Source organism: Lathamus discolor, chromosome 6, assembly GCF_037157495.1.
Source record: "Lathamus discolor isolate bLatDis1 chromosome 6, bLatDis1.hap1, whole genome shotgun sequence".
Classification (NCBI taxonomy): Eukaryota; Metazoa; Chordata; class Aves; order Psittaciformes; family Psittacidae; genus Lathamus; species Lathamus discolor.
Window position 1 is genome coordinate 18,280,979 of NC_088889.1, and position 21,420 is coordinate 18,302,398.

General features: G+C 42.6%; 1 protein-coding gene across 10 annotated transcripts in view; it reads right to left on the reverse strand.

The window, feature by feature from the left end:
- Positions 1-21,420, reverse strand: part of DPF3 (double PHD fingers 3) — a 166,677-nt gene that overhangs the window by 439 nt on the left and 144,818 nt on the right. For 5 of the 10 annotated variants that reach the window (XM_065684797.1, XM_065684796.1, XM_065684801.1 and 2 more), the window contains 2 exons: positions 2,341-2,453; positions 952-1,033 (listed from right to left, as the gene is read on the reverse strand). In XM_065684797.1, the coding sequence (XP_065540869.1) occupies positions 952-1,033; positions 2,341-2,453 (195 nt within the window). Of the gene's footprint in view, positions 1-951; positions 1,034-2,340; positions 2,454-17,291; positions 19,460-21,420 lie in introns of those variants that run through there. The other 5 variants (XR_010613795.1, XR_010613794.1, XR_010613793.1 and 2 more) reach the window with 3 other exon arrangements.

Consider the following 21,420-nt stretch of genomic DNA (forward strand, 5'->3'; position numbering starts at 1 on the left):
TACATTGGAATTGCCTGTATTTTTCTGAAGCAGGCTCTGCTGCTCTTGGTATTGTGTGTTTAGGCTTTCTACCCAAGTTACCCAAGTTACAACACAGCTGGGGTGTGCATTGCCACTACGCGTTTTATATATTCATGCTTTCAATATACCACTTCCCAAACAGAAACCTTTAGCTAATTATTAGTTGCATTTCAAAGTTTCCCCCTCCTGATTTAGCTTTGCCTTTATCAGAGTTACAAACATTTAGCTCCTGAATGCATGATTGATTTGTAATTATTCTTGTCTCGCCCCTCATGTAAACTGCAGCCATTCACACTCGTATGTCTCCTTCTCCAATTCTACTGCTCTCTGCAGATTTTAGTCAGAGAATCAATAATGGCAAGGGAGTAGTTCCTCTGCTCCACAACCAAGGGACAAACTACAACCATTTGTAGTATAGTCACATTGAATACCCTGCAGAGGACATAACTACATACTGAATGTCATACAGACAGTAAAACTCTCACCCTTGTGACACACAGACAGACCAAAGAACAAGGAAGGTCACTCCTCTTAATCCAGTCTCCTGATAACAACAGACTCAGCTATTCCAGAGAGGACCCTCCTGTATGAGGCTTTCTCTCTGGGACTTTGACTTCTTAGGAAGTCCAAAGTCACAATTCACAGGAGCTCAGTTCAGTTGTCTAAACTGAGGTGTCCAGTGCCAAGTGGGACATCCAAAGATACCCATGACCTGCAAAAAGGCCGTGTCCTGGAAGAGGAGGTAGAGACCAGGCAAGATTGAACAGGATATCTCAGATCACACTAGACCACCATGTCTATTAATTTTATTTCCAAAGCTATCTGCCTCTGCTTTGCTACAGCCTTCTTAATCCTGCACAGCCTTTCCACCTTTCTGAAATTCCTCCCTTTTCCACAAGGACTTTCGAAGCAGACTCCAACATATGTTACCTTCTGGGGGCTCAAAGACTGGTGGATTCAAGCAATACATGTGATAGCCACGGTCACAGTCATCACAGAAGAGCAGCTGGTCCTGAGGCAGGGTTGTTGGGAAGATGGTAGGGAAATGGAGAGAAGGAGAGGAGAAGAGAGAAAATGGTGTAAATTAGTCTCTTGTCAAGATGAAAACATAAAAACTTAGTAACTAGCCAGGAACACAGAGCTGCAACATAGAGACTAATACTGAGAATATAAAAGGCTATAGGTGTCACCTCTGTGCCTCCACAATGAACCACCATATTCCTGAGAGGCTGCAGAGAGCCCTTCTCATCACAAAGGCAGTTCAGTTTCTAGCTGAAAAATCTCTCTGGGGGATGGAAGACTTCCTCTCCAAGGTGGCTTCATGATGCAGGAGTAAAAGCTGTTAAGCTGGGGATATGCCGTACTGAGAGAAGAGGACAAGCTTTACTGGGCTCCAATGTGACCTCATGCTGGATCTCATCCCTTCAGAGTAAACCTTCCTCATCAAAAGCCTGGACTTAGCCAGTTCTCCAAAACTAAACTAAGTAAATGCTCTGTGAAACAGACGGAAATGACATGATCCCACTGTGGGGTCTGCAGCCTTTCATATATCTGGGGGGGCGAAAGGCTGCTCTGAAGTATCCCAGGGTTCCTAACACAGAACAGATCCCTGTTTTCAGATTTCCTTATTTATTGCTAAAGCAAAACAAAACCCCAGGCTTCAAGTTTATTCTGCTATAGGGAATGGAATGTTAGCTAATCACCTCCAAAATTGCCCAGCAACTGTCAATTCTCCAGTTTCTCACAGACTGCCAAGGAACCTTAGCATTAGATTTTAACTGAAAACCCCACAGAGAGGACACTGTCCAGCTGCAGGATCTGAAACATAGTTTGGAAATCACTGGGATAAGTGATTAAGTGTCTAGAGAGAAGCCTCACCATCCCAGTTCAAATGCTTTCATGTTTCCCAAGTCTTGTAATCAAGACTACAAAGTCATACCAAGAAAGTAAGCAAAATCAGGGACAGAAGAAACACACCTGTCATCTCTCAGGTTATCACCCATCACATCTGCTCCTGAAAGCTATATTGAAAATACTGCTCTCTTGCAGCTCCCCCCAACACATGTTTATGGCCTCCAGCTAACTTCTACTGAGCAAGCATACAAACCACAAGTACCACCATCTTAAGTGGCCCTATATGATACAAGTGGTAATTTCAGAAGAACAGGGGCACTAGGGAGAAGCCCATCTCTAATCTCAGGAGTAGCTCTTCCTTGGAGATGTATGGAAGCAGCAATGAAGCTATGACCCACACCACTGCTACATGCTCCTCAAGGGCAGGAGTGACGTTTATTTGCATGAAAAGGTAAATCAACTCACATCATTCTCAGAGGTCCCACAAAGGCTGCAGGATTTGCACTCAATGCACTGCCACTGATAGGTTTTAACAGCCTCAGTCATGTTTGTGGTGAACTGCAGGCAGGTCGGGTGTCCTGAGGAAGATTGGAAACAACTGTCATTGTTAAGGCTCACTTATAGCTTGTTAATTAACTGGTATTAAATTTGGGAACAAAACGTACATGGACATGGACTGATCACAACATGGGCTGCAACTAACAGATACCAAAGAGGAAAGCAGGCATTAACCCTTTCGCTGCTGGGCACAAGAGAAAATCAGAGTCATCCCCACTCATTCCCCATTGGCAAAGCAGTTTTATTCAGAGCTCTTAAAAATAGTTTGGCTTTGGGTTTGGTTTTTGTGGGCTTTTCTGGGAAAGAAAGCAAAAGAAGGGATGAAATCAGACACAAACCAAATTTCAGAGACAGCCCATCCTTCTTTATAGAAATTGGACCACAGTTTCGATTAGCGCTTCGACCGGACTGAAGGACCTGGTAGAAATGAGGTTATTCTCCATTTCAGAGCTTCCCTTCCAAATAGGTGGAGCAATTCTGTAAACTTTGCTCAAATGGAAGCAGTAGCATACAGAGAAGAAGCAAGACAGAATGGAGGGACACAGCTTTTAGTTTTTTTAAGAGCTCTGCCACTAAAGTTGATTGGCACAGAAGAAACCAAATTGCACAGCTAACTTTCCAGGATCAAAACAAGAAACCAAAAGGAAAAAAACCCAAGCCAACTCCCACAATGAACTAAATGAAAAGAATAAAGAAGGGAAAGCTAGCAGAACAGTCACATCTAATCGGGAAGGACAAATTGCCAGAGTTACAACCCCCGCCCCTACATGCGTGTCGACTCCAGCTTTGCAAAACAGCGGTATCACAGTAGCAGGGTCAGCAATGGGCTTTCTGGAGGGGAAAATACAAGCAAACAAACAAACCAAAGGTAGGATCAGTGTTCCTTCTGCAAAACAAAACAAGAAAAACACACCGCTGAAATAAAGCACTGTACTCCCAAACCACCCCTATCACGCTGGGGCAGTACCTAAGTCACCCGCAATAACCTACCGCTTGCCTTTTTGGAAAGTCCTGTATTTAGCATCCCTCTCTGACACGCATTAAGCATTAACACTGCGTATAGTCAGGGCTGAGGGGCATGGGACAGGGGTAACCAGTTGCTCACCTATACAAAAACTAGAACTACCGGTACACGCATCCAACACTACCACATGCTACTGCTAGAAATTGCACCATCACGTGCACAGGGCTTTTTCCCCTCCAGCTCATGTGCTGTTCTTAGAATGCAGGCAGTGAGTAGGAAAACAAGGTTTCCACCTCTGCCAGCCTAAGTATCCTTTTAAGAGAGGAGAACGAAAGGCTCCTTCTCCAATAAGAAAATAAGGCACAGCTAACTGTAGATGTGGGCACAGAAGTGCTATCTTCATTACCAGACCTATCAGCGGTGCTTTGCTGTGTTGTCACATCACTCATTACCACCCTACAAGAAGCTTCTATATTTTCTAGCTAGTGAAGCAAACAGTTCCTGAGAATTGCTGGGTGAGGCAATAATACTGTAAGGAATCTCTTTTCTTTATGTGCCCATGATACTACCAAAAGCTGTAATAAGGTTTTTTGCTCTCTGGTTATATTTGCATGCTTATGATATGAAAACCAAGCCTGTCCAACAAGGAAATGTGTGTACCTAAGTTATTATGGAAATAGAATAGAAAATAAAGGAGGTATTTAAGGAAGGAGGGATCGGTGACATTGCTCATATCACTCTTAAGCATTTGAACAAAGAAATGTTTTGACAGTACTGATGAGCTCAGATGGGTTTTGGAGCCCTTGAAATGTCAGCACAAAACAAGAGTCAGATTCTACTGAGATGTACAGTGGACCAAGTTCAATCTAAAGTTCTGGGGTCCTTGAAACTGCAACTATGCAGAAGGAGATGTGACATACCTTTTCCTGTTGAAAAGACCTCATATAATTTCTGATACTACCAAACTAGCAGAACCTGACATGACACTGAAATGTTCCTCCAGATCTGATTTACAGCAAGTGCAGAACCTCATTCCAACACCAGTAAATAGAACAAATGTGCCACACTATGCAGCAGGGAGGAATTCATCCCAACAGCAGAGTGTCAGCTTCCAGAAAGGTTGTACAGTGCTGGAATATATCACAGAAGGCAACTCATACAGGGAGGCGAGTTAATCAGACAGTTAAATAGCTTCAGTCACATTTGAAAAGAAACAGAAAGAATGGAATCAAACTTGCAGAAATAAATCACAGCTAAATGCATACACGAATTCACGTGCTCACTTGTCTGCGTACACACATTGCTCATTGCAGAGACTCCAGCTAAAGACTCTCCCTTTCTCAAATGACATGAAGGTCAGGTTCTGTTCACGACTTTATCTCTGTCCCTCCACAGCCATTCCTGCTCTTTTACAGCTATCAGTCTTGACCGTCTCATTCCTTATTTGCCTCAAAAACACCTCTGCAGGTTTTCTGTGCTGCATCTCGTATTGACAGTGCTTCATCCTTTAAGTGATCCATCCTATTTTACAGGGCCCTTCTTAAGAACCAAACCCACCACAAACCTAAAAGCAACTGGTCCTTGTGAGCTGAGTTTTGCTTAGAAAATATTAATAGTGGAGTAAGGGCCATGGTGGTTTCTTTTCAGTAGTGGTGTAGAAATATTTTGCAGAAATATATCCATTTGTTCAGTCCACTGGGTTCTGTGACTACAAAAGAGTCCAACAAATGCCCACAGCCGTATCTGCATGGCTGCAGATTGCTCTCTGTTAGCCCAGGGCTTATGGCATGTCTAAGGGAAAAAAATATCTTGTGAACATGTCTTTCTTCAGCCTCTATGTCAGATCCTCTTTCACATGAAACAACGTGCCTTGTGGTACCATGACCCCAACCTAATGTTGCTGGAAAGACTATTTTTACTTATGCCAGCAGCATGATGAGGCTCTGTAGCGTCCGGCAAGCATGTCAATAGATAATCAAAACACTGAAATCCTTTCTCCTGCCCTCACAGCTCTCCTTCTTCACAATCTCTCTATTTTCCTGCTACTTTGGTTCAAAAGCCAGTGGTTTTCATGACCAATGAGAAAATTCACACGTCCAAGACTCCCTGGCGCAGTGTCAGTGAACATCATCCCTGCTCCATATCACAGCACTTCTTGGCATTCCCTTTCCATCAGAGTACCTGAAAACAAAGCCCTGTAGCTGTGTATGGCAGGTAGATTGAAAATTGCCTTTCTTTTTAAAGTTCAGCTCACAAACAATTTTGTTTTACACAAAGAACAGTCCAAAATGTGGTTCAAGTTATAGACACTGTGGTAGTATATGAACCAGAGACCTGAAAGTCTTTCTTGCTGAATGGCATCACTTACTGTGGTCAGGATGAAGAAACAGTCTTATTTTGCTCATCCTGTGATAAACAGCATTTGCTATGGCAAAGGAGTGCAGCAAAGAGCCTGCAGCTGGAACTCAGTTAATAATTCAGCTGGTGGCTCAGCCCTGGCAAGCCCTGGATCACTCTCACACATCTGCATCAGCTCAGCAGATCTAGCAGGGAGAAGTAACACATATTTATGGTGTCACTGAAGTCAATAGACAGACCTCTAAAATACACCCCAGCAGCAGTTCTGTTGAAGGAGAAGGTGATATGTTAACATCGACAATTTCTAATCTACCATAACTATTCTCTACCTAAACTTTTGCTCTGCTGCAATAGCTATAAACAACATAGACAATAAAACTTGCAGTGAGAAGGTTTCCAACAGCTCATCCCTTTGTCTTAAAGCAATATTTTAAAGTATAGATCAGGTCTGAAAGCTCCCTCATCCCTGTCAAAACTCTCCTCTGGATCTGAACCCTGCAACTGAGACCATATTTTATAGTGACATCCATTTTTCACATGCCACTGGCTTAATTGTACGCTATGTCCACCAGACATCTGGTCAGAGGAGCGGGGGCAAACACATTCTTGTCTCCCACACCCACTGCAACTGCAGACTGGTGGTAAGGGGAATTTTAACATAAATACCCTAGAAAAAAAAACCTATCTAAAAATCTCTTCTGCTTACACCAGCTGTATAACACTAAAGACCAAAACTGACATTATAGGGCAGGAGCAATCTGCTGCTCCCAGGCGCTCTGTGACCAGTGAAGGCCTTAGAATGGCTCATTAGTGCTTTTTCAATAATGGATTCTGCATCGCAAGATTAATTGCAGCCATGTGCTCTGTCACACCCGCCACAGACTATTTAAGTTAACAATCCAATCAATAACCTTTTTCAAACAAAGGCGGAGATTATCTAGAGGAAAAAAAATAAGCAAAGACTCCTTTTTTAAAACAAATGTGAAATTATTTTCACAGAGTAAAGGGAATTTTTACTCCCTTTCCAATACTTTCCCCTATCTTCACTGTTTAGTGGTGGGCTTTTTAATCGATAGCATAATGAAAACCCACAGGGCTCCTGGCTATGTCACATCAGAATTTATTCCATAAACTATGCAGGTTTTGAAAAACTCTAAATACATATCACAGATATAATGACCTATGTCACAAGAACTCCATCCAAATAATGGAAGTTTTACATGCAAAGAAGCTGTAAAATTTCTTTCTGCTAAGATTGAATCAGGACCACTGTCATCATTAGACAAAATTATTAGAGTTATTAGCACAAAATAAGGGAAAAGTAACTTGCAGGTCTAATATAGGATATGATTTTATGGTTATGGTATAAACATTTAGCTCTCATTTGTCTAAGAAGGCATGCTTACAGATATGTATACCACATACGGGTTAGAAAGGGCCCTTAAAATGGAAACCATCCAAGCACACCAAAAGACTTGGCTCTCCCATAATCCCAGGGCTTGAGGAGCTGCAATTCTCAGGAAAAGACCAAACATTACTAAGGCATGAGGATGGGGAGCTCTTGGCATTTTCCTGGCCCTTCCCATCTTGCAGTGTTAAGGTGTTACAATGCAAGGACATATGCCTGCCCACGCAAATGGAGGTACTCATAAACAGAAGCCTTTAAAAGTGTTTGTGGGGTAAGGATCCAAGTCACCACCTGCCACAGTACCTCTGCAGTACAGGGAAGCAGGCATATTTCATTACAGAAAAATCAACAGCTTTTCTTGTGGCCAGGGCAGGGGTAAGGGTGAGAGGCTGCAGGTGAAGAGCTCTTGTCTCACCCCCTTTGGCACAGAGCCCTGCTGAGCCCAGCTGCTTAAGAAAAACAAGCAAAGAATGAAGTCTCACTCGTAGGCACCATTGGGTTTTATTGCTACTAGACAGAAGAGAAGGAAAGGAAATAATACCAGTGCCATTTTCTACATCCTGATGAAAATCATTGAGTCATAGAATGGTTTGGGTTGGAAAGCACCTTAAAGAACAAGAAAACTTGGATGTTTTTCCCAGTGTCCAAGGCACTGTGTTCCAGCACCACCAACTCTGCTACAGAAGAGAGTCTGAAAGGACTTGGGAGCCTTGGTGAATAAACTGGTTAGCCTGATTTGATCAGAGACCAACTTCCTCTAATCTTATACGCCACAATGTGCCAGTAATTGTTGAAGAATTAACACCTTTAATAATTGATAGACCTCTGAAACCATTCAGCTGTAGAAGAGCTTATAGCTCCTATTATTTCATTTCCTGGCCCTATAGTCATTCTGGCCAGCATGGACAGAGCTTAAAACGAGCCCAAAGAAAGGGAAGAGACGCTCTGCTGCATTAGCACCGGGGTCTGGCAGCCAGCTGCACTCTGGAGATGCTGGTTTGCTCCTCAGTACTGCTAGTTCCAGTGGAAAAAGAGACATAAATCACAAGCAATTGCTCAAATATTCGGCACCAGTAGAAAAGAGCCTGCTGCAGCTCATTACCCAAGGGACAAATAAACCCCCAGTGCAAAAGATAGTGGTTCAGCCCCAGTTGCAGTTAGGCAGGTGTAATTGGAGTCAATGGGAACTGAAGGCAGGACAGATCTGTGTTTCAAAGCAATTAACAGCAAAGATCTGAAGGAAGCTGTAAAATGGTGCTGTGTGGAAGGTGACACTCTCTGTTGATTCAGCCATGCAAACACCAAACGGCACGGGAGGGGAGTGAGCTCCTACCAAAGTACCCTTCATCTCGAGGCACTCCCTGGAAAATCTTGTTGCCTGAGGAAAGTCTGCCCACCAGCTCAGCTGGGTCACAGCTTTGACTCTACAACGCTGCATAATTTCCTCTGAAATGTTTTTAAACATCAAAAGCACCAGCTAGGACAAAGAGTGAGGGCTACAGAGGGCACATCAAAACCAAAGCTTGGCTCAAAGGCTGCTCACGTGCATAAACAAAATGAAGGATCTGTGCACACACAGACTCACGTGCACCCAGAGGGATTAGCTGCAGACAAGGCAGAGTAACTCCGTCTGGCACAGGGTGGCGGGAGTAGCTAGGTGGGATTCAGGGGTGACCTCCAGAGCACGCAAAGAGAGAAGCCAGGAGCAGGTTATTCTGGGCAGCCTAATGGTTTGTCAGTCAAATCACTGCCTCCCCACACACCATTCCCTTGGTAGCAGACTCCACAAGCTACAGGAAAACTACTTGAGAAATGTTTTGAAACAGTTTTACTGCGATAGGTTTGTGTGTGCCTTTCCCTGCACAGTCCCCCTTCCTCAGCATGCACAGTCCAGCCACACATACCTTAACAGGGAGAAGCGGAAAACAGAAGCTACAGATTTTAAAAGCCTCTAAAAACTGCTGACAATTAACTTTGGCATGTACAAATCACCGCTCCAGGAGAGCACCCTGATTTCAGTTGGTGATGCTGGGCTCAGGGTTGCCAGAGGGAGAAGGCCTGTGGGATGCCCACTGTTCTGTGGGTGTCCCTCTCTGCCCAGGCACACCTACCCCTCCAAACCTAGCTGGGACAAGCTGATACCTGCACCCCCATTTCATATCTCCCACACATTTAGGCTAGGGCAGGTCTGGGGCACAGTCCTGCTCCTCTGTCCCCTGCTCTGAGGCTGAGCAGTGGGGATTCAGGCACATGCCTGACACATGCCACTCAGTTCACTGCAAAGATGCTGTGATAGTGCAAAGGTGACAAGCTGAGCTCTGCACATGTGCAATCTGGGGGATCAGAAATGACCCCCAGCTTTAAATCCAAGGAAATGCCACATGCCCACAATGTCCCATCTCAAAACCAGCCAGAACTCTGCTCCCTCCTCTTCCAGACCAGCCCGTTAGCTGCTGTTGGCCTCTAGACAAAATGGCTATTTCTTGCTTAAGAAAAATACTGTGGAAGCACTCAAATGACCTCTCACAGAAGCATCAGCTTGTTAATGCACTGGTGAGCCATGCCAGCACTGTACAATTCCTGGGGGTGAATTAGGTCAGAGTGACCTCCAGAATACCCACCCGGCTGCATCCCTGCGCATAGCATTATGGGTAACGATCTGCTAATTGCCAGGAGGCACTTGGGCTGCTTACCAACACCAACAGGAAGGAAACCTGCCTGCAGGCACCGCACAGACTCCATATGCCGGGGACATAGCTCCTAATAACGAGAATAAACCCATTTATAGAGCAGGAACTGGACAGGACGGACACCGAATGCTAATGCTGCCCATCAGGTACCCCTCACAGGGGTCGGCTCTGTAAACCCCCCCCAGGCAATTCCACCCATGCAGTGCAGGGCAAGTTTTGCATCTGGTTGCACGGTGAAGTAGGGGTGAGGTAGATGGAGATGAAAGTGCAGCAGTGGGAGGAAGACTGCTTATCCAGACAAGATGAATCACCACAACCTGGAAAGCCAACATCCCCTTTGCCCGGGGGACATTTTTGTTACCCTTCAACAAACTGCAGTGGAAAAAACCCCCAGCGCGGCTCCGACCTCGTCGCTATGCACTGCAGGCTCCCCAGCGAGGCCAGCTCACACACCACAGAGCTTTCAATCAACTGGCAGGCTCACTAAACCCTTTCAAAATGAGCAACCAAGCAAAAATACTTGGTCATAAACACTAAAAATAGGAATGGAGGATTGGGTTTTGTTTTGCTTTTTAACTTGGTGAAGCCAGTTCTTCCTAGTGCATTAAATCCACCTCCCTGGCAGCCCATTTAGGACATCTCCTCCCCCCTGGGAGAGCCAAAATCCCCAGCTATAATGAGAGGAGTGGGGTGATATTTAAAATGCTGAGGAAATGGCAGCCTGGATAGCTTTCCATTGAAGCATTACCCTTGTTAAAAGCCCCTATAAACCAAGATTCCACTTCTGTCCCTCCTCCCTTCCCTTTAACCTGAACAACAACTCTACTACCTGCTTGAATCCATGGCTGCTGTCCATATACCTGGCCCTTCCCCAGTATTCCTGGTGTTAAACAGCCCCACTTAACACAGCCGGACAGATGGCAGCATGCCTGCAGGGACACCCAGTGCTGCCCAGTGTACCCATGTTATCAAGGTAGTGATCGAAAAGACCAGCTCCAGCGTTTTTACATCTAACCCAAGCTGGTGACAGCACTGTTGTTTCCCCAGGGCACTCCGATCAGGGCTTCTCCATTGGGATTACATGGGAGAGTGTGACAGAGGCGATGCTTCATGACATGGGCACCTCTTCACTAGAACCAGGCCATGTTCACCCAGTCAGTTCAGTGAGCATCAAGACAACCACCACTGCGGTCTTCCTCGAGCACTGAGGGCTGCAGGGAGAATTTCAGAGGTGTGTTCACCCACTGGCCAAGAAACAGCCAACATAAAAGTAATTGAAAACAGGGTAGGCTGGGTTTACACTGATGAATTAGGGGACAGGAAAGTGAAAATGAGAGAGTATTACAAATCTCTGGACAAACTTACTTTCTAGAGAGATTAAGGAACTACTCAAGACTAGTTCCCTGCCAGCAAGGTACCATCAATTTCAAATCAAATGGCCAGAGAAATTATTTGAATGTCATCATTTTAATACGAAATAAACTGAACTATGCAGAGGACACAATGCCATTGCATAGGCAGTGACCTCATTGCTGTTACATGAGGTAACCACGTGTCACTGAGATAAAGAAATTCAGCACATGATGGGTAAATGGTTGATAACTGATGCGAACACGCTGTAAATGCAAGGGGTCTGACTTTCCCACGCAAGCGTAATTTACACTGTTGCTGATGTGATTGTATATTCAGACATAAGTAGAAGTGCCTCACTCAACTAAACACAAACAAAAGCAATTTGGAGCAAGTTACTTCAGTCCCTCATTGATTTTACAAAAAACCCTTTTCAGCTGCCGAATGGGCAGTGTTCTCCATGCACAATCTCCATTGTTTGTAATGCAGTGCCAGAAGCTGGAAAAATCCCATCGCCTACCGATTTTTTTCCTTTCTCCATTAGTTAAACTCCCTGTTTGGTTTGGAATTTCTAACTGCCAATCGAGATTTCATCAATAAGGCAGCCAGTTTTCACTTCTCCATCAAAGTCCCAGCAACATCAATATCTAGAGGGAAGTAAGAGCCATAACTGCACTCGGCAGAGCGTCAGCACAAGCTCCATAGGGAGGAGTGAAATGGCTCAGTTTACTCTGTAAAAAAAATGCAATTTCAGGGTGATCTAAGCATCTGAGTGAAGGAGTGAATTTGAATGAAATATTCAGTTAAAAACAAGCAGGAAGGGAGAAAGGGTTAGGAGGTGGCTTTCTGGGAGAAACTGATTTTTCAGCAAGAGTTAAGACATTTTGTGCCGGTGTTTCACAAACAAGAAGTTGGAATTTCAGTTTGGAGAAGTACCTTGCTTCAGAAGTGAGCTTGATGGAATTGTTTTTAAGAGAAGGAAGAAATACTCACAGATTAGATGTTTCATTCAAGCCTGCACACACTTGGCAGTAAGAAAGGGCGATTTCATTGAGAAAAATAGAATGTGTTTTTTTTCAAATCAAACCCAAATCTTTGCTCCTCACCATGGTATTTTTCAGTTCAGTTATTTGAACAGCCTTTCTGAGTAACTGTCCAACAAAATGCTGCCAGAGACACCATAACAGTAGGATTTTTTGGTTTGTTTTTCACTGGAAAAACACCAGATTTAAATCTGTGATCTAGTTTCCCAGAGTTCACCAGAACTTTCACCTAAGATTAGCCAAGTCAAAGCACAGGCTATTTTTTAACCTGTAACAAGTGAGTAGCATTATTAATTTGGATGCTTTAACCTACATAACCAATACTTCATAGCTGCCAAACATCACATCAGATCAAACAAGAAATTAACTAGTTCCCCAGCAATGGACAACAATGTCCCTCATTACACAGTTTGCTAGTCCTTCTATTTTTCAGCACCAGAGGAACTGCTTAACAGAACCTATACAAAAGTAGAATATTGTCATATTTAATGCCAGAAAATGATCTTCCACGGTACTACAGGGAACTGTAGTCTTCTGACCCTGCTCTTAGGTAGCTGCTACACTGGTTAGTGGTAGTGTTGCTCAGTGGGTCTGCTAATGGCAGAGTTTGGAAAGTCCTCCCCTACAGGCTGGTCTGACCAGGTTCTGGGCACTCGAAGTTCTCTCACCTATAACAGCTGTTGAGGGCATTCATCACCTGCAATGTTCATTGTTAGGTGGGATCCCATCACCAATGAGATGCTTGGCAATTCTCAATGATGGCTGCACTGAGCCTTATGGGGACTGATTCTTCTTCACATAATGCCAGACATGTATATATGTAAACAGTCACAGAGGAATCTAATGGGTGCAGGTGTGAAATCTCGTATCTGGGAAATGAGGAAGGGGTCTTGGAGAGCAAATTAATGAAGAGGCTGACCTGGCCTGGCAAGGGAAATGAGACTCCCTAACCCAGAAGGTTCTTCTTTCCAGGTGAAGGAATACATAGCTCTGGACCATATGGATGTCTGAAAAGTACAATAGAAATATGAATTCAGAGAGAGTTTGTGGATAGTTAAAAACTCTCTTAAGCCTCCAGGCTGATGGACACATTCAGAGACACAGTTGGTGTGGAAAGACCTAAGAAGAGCTGTAACCTTCTTTATAAAACCCAAGCCCAGATACCCCAGCAATGGATGAGACTTCTGAGCCAAAATCCAGCTGCAGAATCCACTGCACCATAAATCAAGTTGTTGAGCCTGAGGAAAGAGCTGGAAAGACTTTGGCATTGTACAACACACTTAAGTCACTCCCAGCAGAGCATTGATGTGAAGCAACTATCATTTATACCAATAGTGGAGAACTGATTTCTCAAACATAGTCTTAAAACCACCCCATGTAAACTCCACCATACAAAGTGCTACATGAACATGAAAGCTATATCTAACTGGCTATGTGACACTAAAATAAAACTACCTCTTTAGTTACAACACAGCTTTCAATTACTTCCTGTCCAATGACTTCCTCCCACCTTGGAGAGCTGGCCTCAAGACTGACTCCTGAAATCATTATATGAAGAAGTTTATGGCTGTTGGCTAATGAAAGAAATCCAAATTAATAAGCTAAGTCTTCAGCAACACTTGACAAAACTCTCTCCATCATTATTTAACATCTCTAATCTGCTCCAAGAAAAGAAGGCTGTATCTGAAAGATTTGATCATGTTCATTCTCTTCCTGCAGTCCACAATGAAGCCACTGACACAGGGACACTAACAGCAAAGGCAAAAATCATGAGAAGGGACTTTGGTCCAAGCAGAAAGTGACCCTTTATACCTGTGCAAAACTAGAGCTAAACTAGAAGGTCTTACTGAGAATCAGTTATGGAAGATGATCAGCACTGCAAAATGAAACTCTACTCCAAAAAAAACCAAACCACTCAGAGTAAGACATTGAAGGGTGCTACATCTCTTTCTGCTCAAGAGGTTCCATCCATCAGCTGTGAATCCAAAGAAGGAATACCCCTCTCCAAGTTCCACACAATAGCAGCCTTTCTCAGGAAGAGAGCAGTAGTTCCACGAGCTTCAGCCCGCCACCCAACTTCGACATTCAAAGAGTATTGCCTTTTCTATAGCAGTGCCATGGTTGGCCTTTCTGAGGTGCCACAGCTCTCCTAGACAACATCAAACAAAACTGCTTGTAATTATATCCTGGAAGGCAATAATAGCCACAATGCCATGCTCCAGAAATCTGTGCTTTTTTAAAGGTAAATGTCATCCTTCTCCCATCATGGCGCACACACCTTGGAATAATGAAGAATTACATGTTGCAAAGACAAAGTGTCATCAAACAACAGACAATACAGTAAAAGTTTCTAACTCACACAGCAAGAGCATTTGTTGAAACAGCAAAACATGTGTTCAGGTCCTAAAATACATAGTGGTGAAATTAAGTGACACAGATGGATGGATATCATCTTAAATCACTAAAACCAAAGACAGGACTAAACTGTGGCAAATGTCCAGCTTTGGTGCAGCAAAGCAAATACAATTTTACAGTAATTTCCAAGGGACAATAGAGTTTAACACATCAAGCCAAATTTGGACAAGCCAAGCCAAAGCTAAGAGGATAGTCACTGCCTGCATGCTCGGCTATGGGTGCTTTATGTAGTTGAGGTCCTACTCCAACCCTCAGCTTTGCCATCATTCAACTCAGACTCAGCCCAAGGAAACCTGGCTTTGGGGGCACCTGTTAGGTGCCACAATGCTGGTAGACATTTGTACTTCCTCCTCCTATCATGTCCAACTCTCACGAGCAAGAACAATTCTCCAGACAGGAAAACAAGACACCTTCCTACAGAAATCTGCTCTGGGACTTAGGGAACACTGGGATTTTTTCCCTGTTTAGATAATTTCTGCAAAATTAAAACTTTCCTTTAGAACATTGCTGTGTCCTAAAACAAACACACCAAAAACCCAAAACCAAACCCAACCGAAAAACCTGAACCAAAACAAGAAAAAAAGCACAAAAATGTTCAGAGAAAGAAGACTTATGAAGAGTTGTTCTCTAGAGTCTGACAGCCTCTAACAATAGCTCTCCTCTGGTAGGAAGGATCCCATTTATCTAAACAGGGTGTTGACAGACACCCATAAAGGTCAATTTCAACATACACTTTCACTCCTGGTTACCTTAGCAGAAATGTCTAGCTCTGCTTTCTGCATCCATCACACTTGGGACAATGAAAATGACAACTGAGTTAGAATGGGAGGTGACCTATTGAAAAAGAAAACTGAACTGATGCCACAAGCAGTTTCTTTCCTTCCTTTCTTCAACTTCTCTTTCTTTGATTTGTCAGCATTCAGCTTTGCCCTCGGTCCAACCTCTATCTGGGTCTCTATGCTATGCAGCACAGCAGAAAGCTCAAGAGGAGCTACGAGAAGGACAACAAAAGCAGCAATGGCCAGGGGCTTTGGATCTGTCATCACATATCCTCCTTCCTGTTTGTTACAGGGCAGGAAAAGAAGATTATTTGCCCCCTGAGAAATCCCTATGGAAAAGTAGTTTTGTAGCCCTGCAATTCAGACTGTTGTAAGAGTATCTGAGAGCAAATCACAGAAAAGAAACTGGAAGTTGCTAGGAGGGGCTTTAAAACCAGCAATCTTGTCACTCAGTATGTGCTCTAAGGAGAGCTTCATATCTACCTTCTCAGTATGGCTCAGAAATAGTTAGCACCTTACCTCACCTTTTCAGCTGCCTCTGGTCCCCAGTGCCCAGCAGGTGAAGAGGAAGAAGAGACAATTTTTAGCCACAGAACAGCTGAGGACCATCCAGAAAGTAGTCCACGAGCTGCTCTATCAGACCCCAAACAGGTTCCCAAGAGCCACAGGGACTGAGGACAGCAAAGGTAGCTGAAACTGCCTTTTGGTTTCCTCCTTCCTCCAATGAACTGGCCAAAGGCCATGCACAAGTAAAGATAAGGTCTGAAGTCAAGCAATGAAGTTGTCAAGTCATATTCATCTGAAGAAAGAATGGAGAAACAAAACACTAATGGAGATTAAAAATACACATGTGAAAAATAAAACTTTAAGGAAAAATAAAACTATAGAGAAAGAAGATGACAGAAGATCAAGAATAGTTCATTTTCCGCTTCAAAGTCACAGACACACAAATGTTAAAAATTAGGCAAGTAGGAACCCATTTGTATAATTCCATACAATTCTTATATTGTCTGACTGGATTAATTTCTGATGTGTTCTTTAGGACAGTTTTGCAATTTAATCTGCTAGGGGGGGAAGGGGGCAGTTTACTAATCTAAAATATCTGTACCCACATCAGAAGATCACCTAAAAACACCTCAGCTGCCATTTTTTGAATGCAGCTGCCAAAGTAAAAAGGGCCATCTATAGCCTCTACTGGCAGCAGAAAAATTAATGGGAAGGCAGAGGAAAGGCAACAGAGCTTCATAAAAATGACAGCAGGTCTATTACGGAAGAGGGGACAGCTTCCTAATAAGATGGCATCTATCCCAAAAGAGTATTTTCTCTTTCCATCGTGTAAAACCATACTACTAAGCTAACGTGATTCCAAAAGGGAAAGGGAGGGTTTGTGCCTGCACTGGGAAATGCAACAAAGGGACCACCACTTTCAGTTAGTCCAGTAACTGGATTAGAAATGGCATAGGTAGGGTCAGAACTCCTTAAGGCAATGTCACTAAAATCTATACAAAAAGCTCTCATATAATTTAAACTCCACCTTTAAATCAAAATTAGCTTAATGCAACTCTATGAATCTCATGGAGAATGTTATTAAAATACAAACACACTTAGGGACATCCTCTATTATCACACCCTTAAAATGAGTCCTGTAGAAAAGCAGTATTTTATTTCCTGCCTCCCTCCACTATAGCGAGCAACAGGACCAGTTTCTGTAGTCCAGTGAATGGAGAAGAGAAAGTAAAAAAGAAAGAAGAAAGGAATTCTTGGTTAACGTCATGCTTCATTAAGAAATACAAAACAAAATCCAGGGACAAAAGTCATAATTTACAAAATGGAAAAGTGAAACAAAACCAATAGAGGAGGAAGTTTTATTTTACGCTTCAAAGAGAGTATTATAAACAATGGAGGCCTTAGAAAAGTATATGTACAAGTAGGTTATTCAACAGTGTCTTTTTAAAAAAGATTATTTGCACTAAAAAAGATCTTGTGGAATTGGTTTGATAAAGTAATATTTACAGAGGAATATACAGTAGGGACGTTGGAAGCAAAACTTTTATTTGGAAGGAATATTACACAAAATGAACACAAGACCCTACAGTTTGCAAGTCTTCATTACAGTTGTGCGTCTTGTTATATTTTGACGAGATAAAATTTGATTTCTTTTTTTCTCTGGAGGCAGGTCACCACTGCAAGTTTAGAAACCATCAAATGACAAAACAAAATAATCCTGCCAAAGAGCCCGATTAGGACATAAATTTTGTCATTTAACTTAGTGGGAGCAGGACTCAGGTCCACCAGAGTTCTTACACAGTTATTTCTGGCCCTGTATGTTAATCTGGGAAGAAGAAGGAGAAGGGGAAGGGAGAAGAGGACAAAATCTGTTGCTACTGACACATGGAAACCTCTCAACAAGGTGAGCTTGAGTATCAGGTGTGCAAGAAACACAATGCAGGATGAGGTTCTCTGGTTGCTTCACCTAGTCAGGATGCATTTTTTATTAGACATAGCTTTTTTCATTCCAAACCCCAACACAAGCCACATTAACAAAATCACTTTTTCTACCTATACCCTGGGTGTATACCAATAGGTATGTCTGGCACCCCTGTTACAGAGAAGCTAATCTCAGAGCCAAATACAATACCCTTCTCCTAGAACACAAGGCTATCCTGAAATCTTACGAGACTGTATCACACGTGACAGTGAACAGTCCTGTGCTTTCCACTGTGAGAAGATTTGGCAGCCAACAAAATCATCCAGTTCTTGTAAGAAACAGAACACCTTATTTCACTAAGAAGATGGCTAACAACTTAGGATTTGGGATGCGAACATCCCTCACCACTTCCTCATGGGAAAATTTAGTATTGTAGCTACGGGAACTCACATTCTTCTGCTGAGTAACTGTCACCCTGTTGCTCACTGCTGACATATGGGTGCACCTATACACTTTTCAAAGTCCACTACTAATTCAGAAACAGCTAAAATACACAAGGCTTCTACAGATGGCATCATCCTTGACTCCAATAGGAAGATCCGTGCCAAGAGCACCTGAACATTTAGGTACTTTCCTTATAACCAACTCACAGTCAGCTGTGGAATTACCAAAAAAGAAAAAAGCAAACCTAAAATTAACAGAGTTGTTCTCCTTTTTTAAACCCCTCTTTCAGCAGAAGTATTTCAAAGTTGCTGAAGAGCAAACCTCTCTTACTGTGCAGAAGAGATACATCAATCCTACTGGGAGAAGACAGTCCTTAAAATGGGACACAAAAGCTGGTAACAGAAAAATACAGCCACTGAGCCTGATCTTTGATATTTCAACAGTTTTTTGTTCAGATTTGTGCCTAACACAGTACAGCAAAGTAAGTTTTAAGCATCTAAGAGGATATTATGATTAAGGAGAAAGTAAACCAGAACAATCATCACTTACCACATCCAATTTGCAAAAAACAAAGATACCCAGCACATGTATGAATGGCTTCTTTAAAGTAAGAGAGAGAGCAGAGTTGATCTTTATTTTCATTATTTTAAAAAGTTTTTTCCTTAAAGTAAATATTCAGTCTTTATTTTACATTAAGTGCTTTTTAAAATTTCATGTCTTCACAAAATTGCATCTAAAATTTGAAGTAAAATGTATTTAAAACAAAAATACTGTGCAACTTCAGCACTTCTTTTCTTTCTTAAATATCGAAATAAATAAAATAGTTAAGTCTTTTTTCAGTTTGTTTTTCAGTCAGTTCTACTGTAGATCAATTCCAGTTTGACCTGGGTTTATACACACACTTAAAAGAAAGTGAAATCAAGACTTTAAAAAACTTCTTTGTATTGCACCAGCTTAGGGCATCCCCAGAACTTCTCTCAGCTGTTGGCAGCCAACTTCCCACAGTCCAGGCTCCTGTGCCAGATGAAACATGGGTATGGAAGGTCAGGGCAAGGAGAGGAGAAGTATCAAAGCATCTTGGCTTCTCTCGGCCTTCTTCTGAAATGTCTTGCTTGAAGGATGCTGGAGTCCATGAGGGCACGGCTGACTGCAGAGGGAAAGGCAACACAAAGTAAAACTAAACAAACTCAGACAAGAAAAGCAAGTGTTCAGAAAAAAATACCAAAAAACAACCCAAAACCAAACCAAAACAAAACAGAAGCAGCACAAACCAACCTTCCGACACTGCTTGCATTCTACTTCTCTGAAAATATAGCTTGACAGACTCAGTTTTAACTGACTGTGGGAGCCACAAGTGAATGCTAAGCAAACAATAGGATATGAAGGAGTATATCAAAAAGAAAGGCACCAAATGCTTTCAGGTTTTTTTACTGTGAACATCATTAAACAACCTTCTTCATTCAGCTTAGGTAACTGTCTCTTCACTGTAAGTTAAGGCCTTTGCTTACGAAATCCTGCTCTAATTACCTTGCTATATTACTAATTATTTGTATAGAGATGCAAGTGTATGCAGTGCTGCACAAAAGACATCTTTAGAAGTCTGAATGATATGCATAGGGTGGCAGCAACATGGTAACTTCCGGAAATTAAAAAAAAAGACTGCATATTGCATTGCATTTAATCCATTAATTGACTAAGTTACATGCTGGTAAGGTCCTGAGCAGGATGAGGTAAAATAACCTCTTTATTTCCACAACATGCAAGTGCCTCCCCACAAGTCTTCCCCACACCTCTCATATCAGTTCTGGATGACACAAAGGTTCAAAAACTTAGGAGCTGCCATTGCCCAAAAGAATAACTCAAAGATATGAACTGGTGGCATCCCCTTAACAGGGCTGTCAGAACTTGAAATCACAACTGGGTCTTTTTTTTTCCTAAATGTTATTACAACTTGCCTACTCTGAAATTGGTAACTTAAGACTTGCGGAAATACAGGGACATGAAAATAGTTCTGACCCAATTTCAGTATTCTATGGCATTAATAGAGGTTGGGGTTTTTTCAGCCCTGGTAGATATCTGGCAAAGAGAACAAAGGTTGGTAGATTTTATTGTAATGGCTCAGTCAGCAAAAATTCAGCCTGGGTACATTCCTGCACTGTAAGGGTTTGTCAAAACAACCCCAGACCAGCATGAACAAATGCATGTGCCTCATATTCTACATATACTTGTAGCTACAAATTTTATAGAAATAAGAAAAAATCACAGAGAATAAGAAACGGGTGCTTATTGGAAACATCTACATATGCTGCGGCACAAAGCACATTGGGCAGAATTTGCCATTTTTATAAGAAGACAACTCCCAGTGGGGTCAATCCAATGTTTGCTTGAGGAACTGGTTTGGTAAAACTGCTTGCCACAGGGAAGAGTCAAGTTGCATGAGGAGCCAGGCTTTGAAAGCTCCATAGTTTGATGGTATTTGAATTATAATTTTAGGGCCCATCTCAAAATATCAATGCAAGAATTAACCAAAGAAACACAAAGCAGGCAGGAGAGAACACAGCAGTGCCCCAGCACAGTCCAGACTCAGTGACTCCCTGGGTGCAGTTCTCATTTGCTCCGTGCATCAGCAGGCAGCAAACTGAGTCCCTGTCTTCAATCAAGAGCCTAAGCCGAGGTCTGTAAAATGGCAAACTCAAAATGAATAACTAATGTAAAAGCTCAAAGGCAAAACAATGTGGGGAGGGGATTCTAATAACACATTCTGCTGAAACAAATGGCCATCTCGAGCTTGTCTACACCATACTAGCAAGCGTATTAACAGTGAGGTTTCATTCAATAAAAGCAACTAAGAAAGCCCAGAGCTAATCCTTCTGAAGCCAGTGGCAAAGTTCTCTCTGGCCCTTGTTTCAGCAGCCTAGGCTCGTCATTTATAACCTTGCCACATATATACAATGTTATTCCAAGCACCATCACATATAAAAGAAATAAATACCCAACCCACAAAAAAAAAGGGGGGTGCCCGGGTGGAGGGAAGAGGTGCAAAATAAAGCAAACCAGATTTCATTTCCATCCCTGTTCTGCAACATGCTTCATGGTCTCCTTTTACTT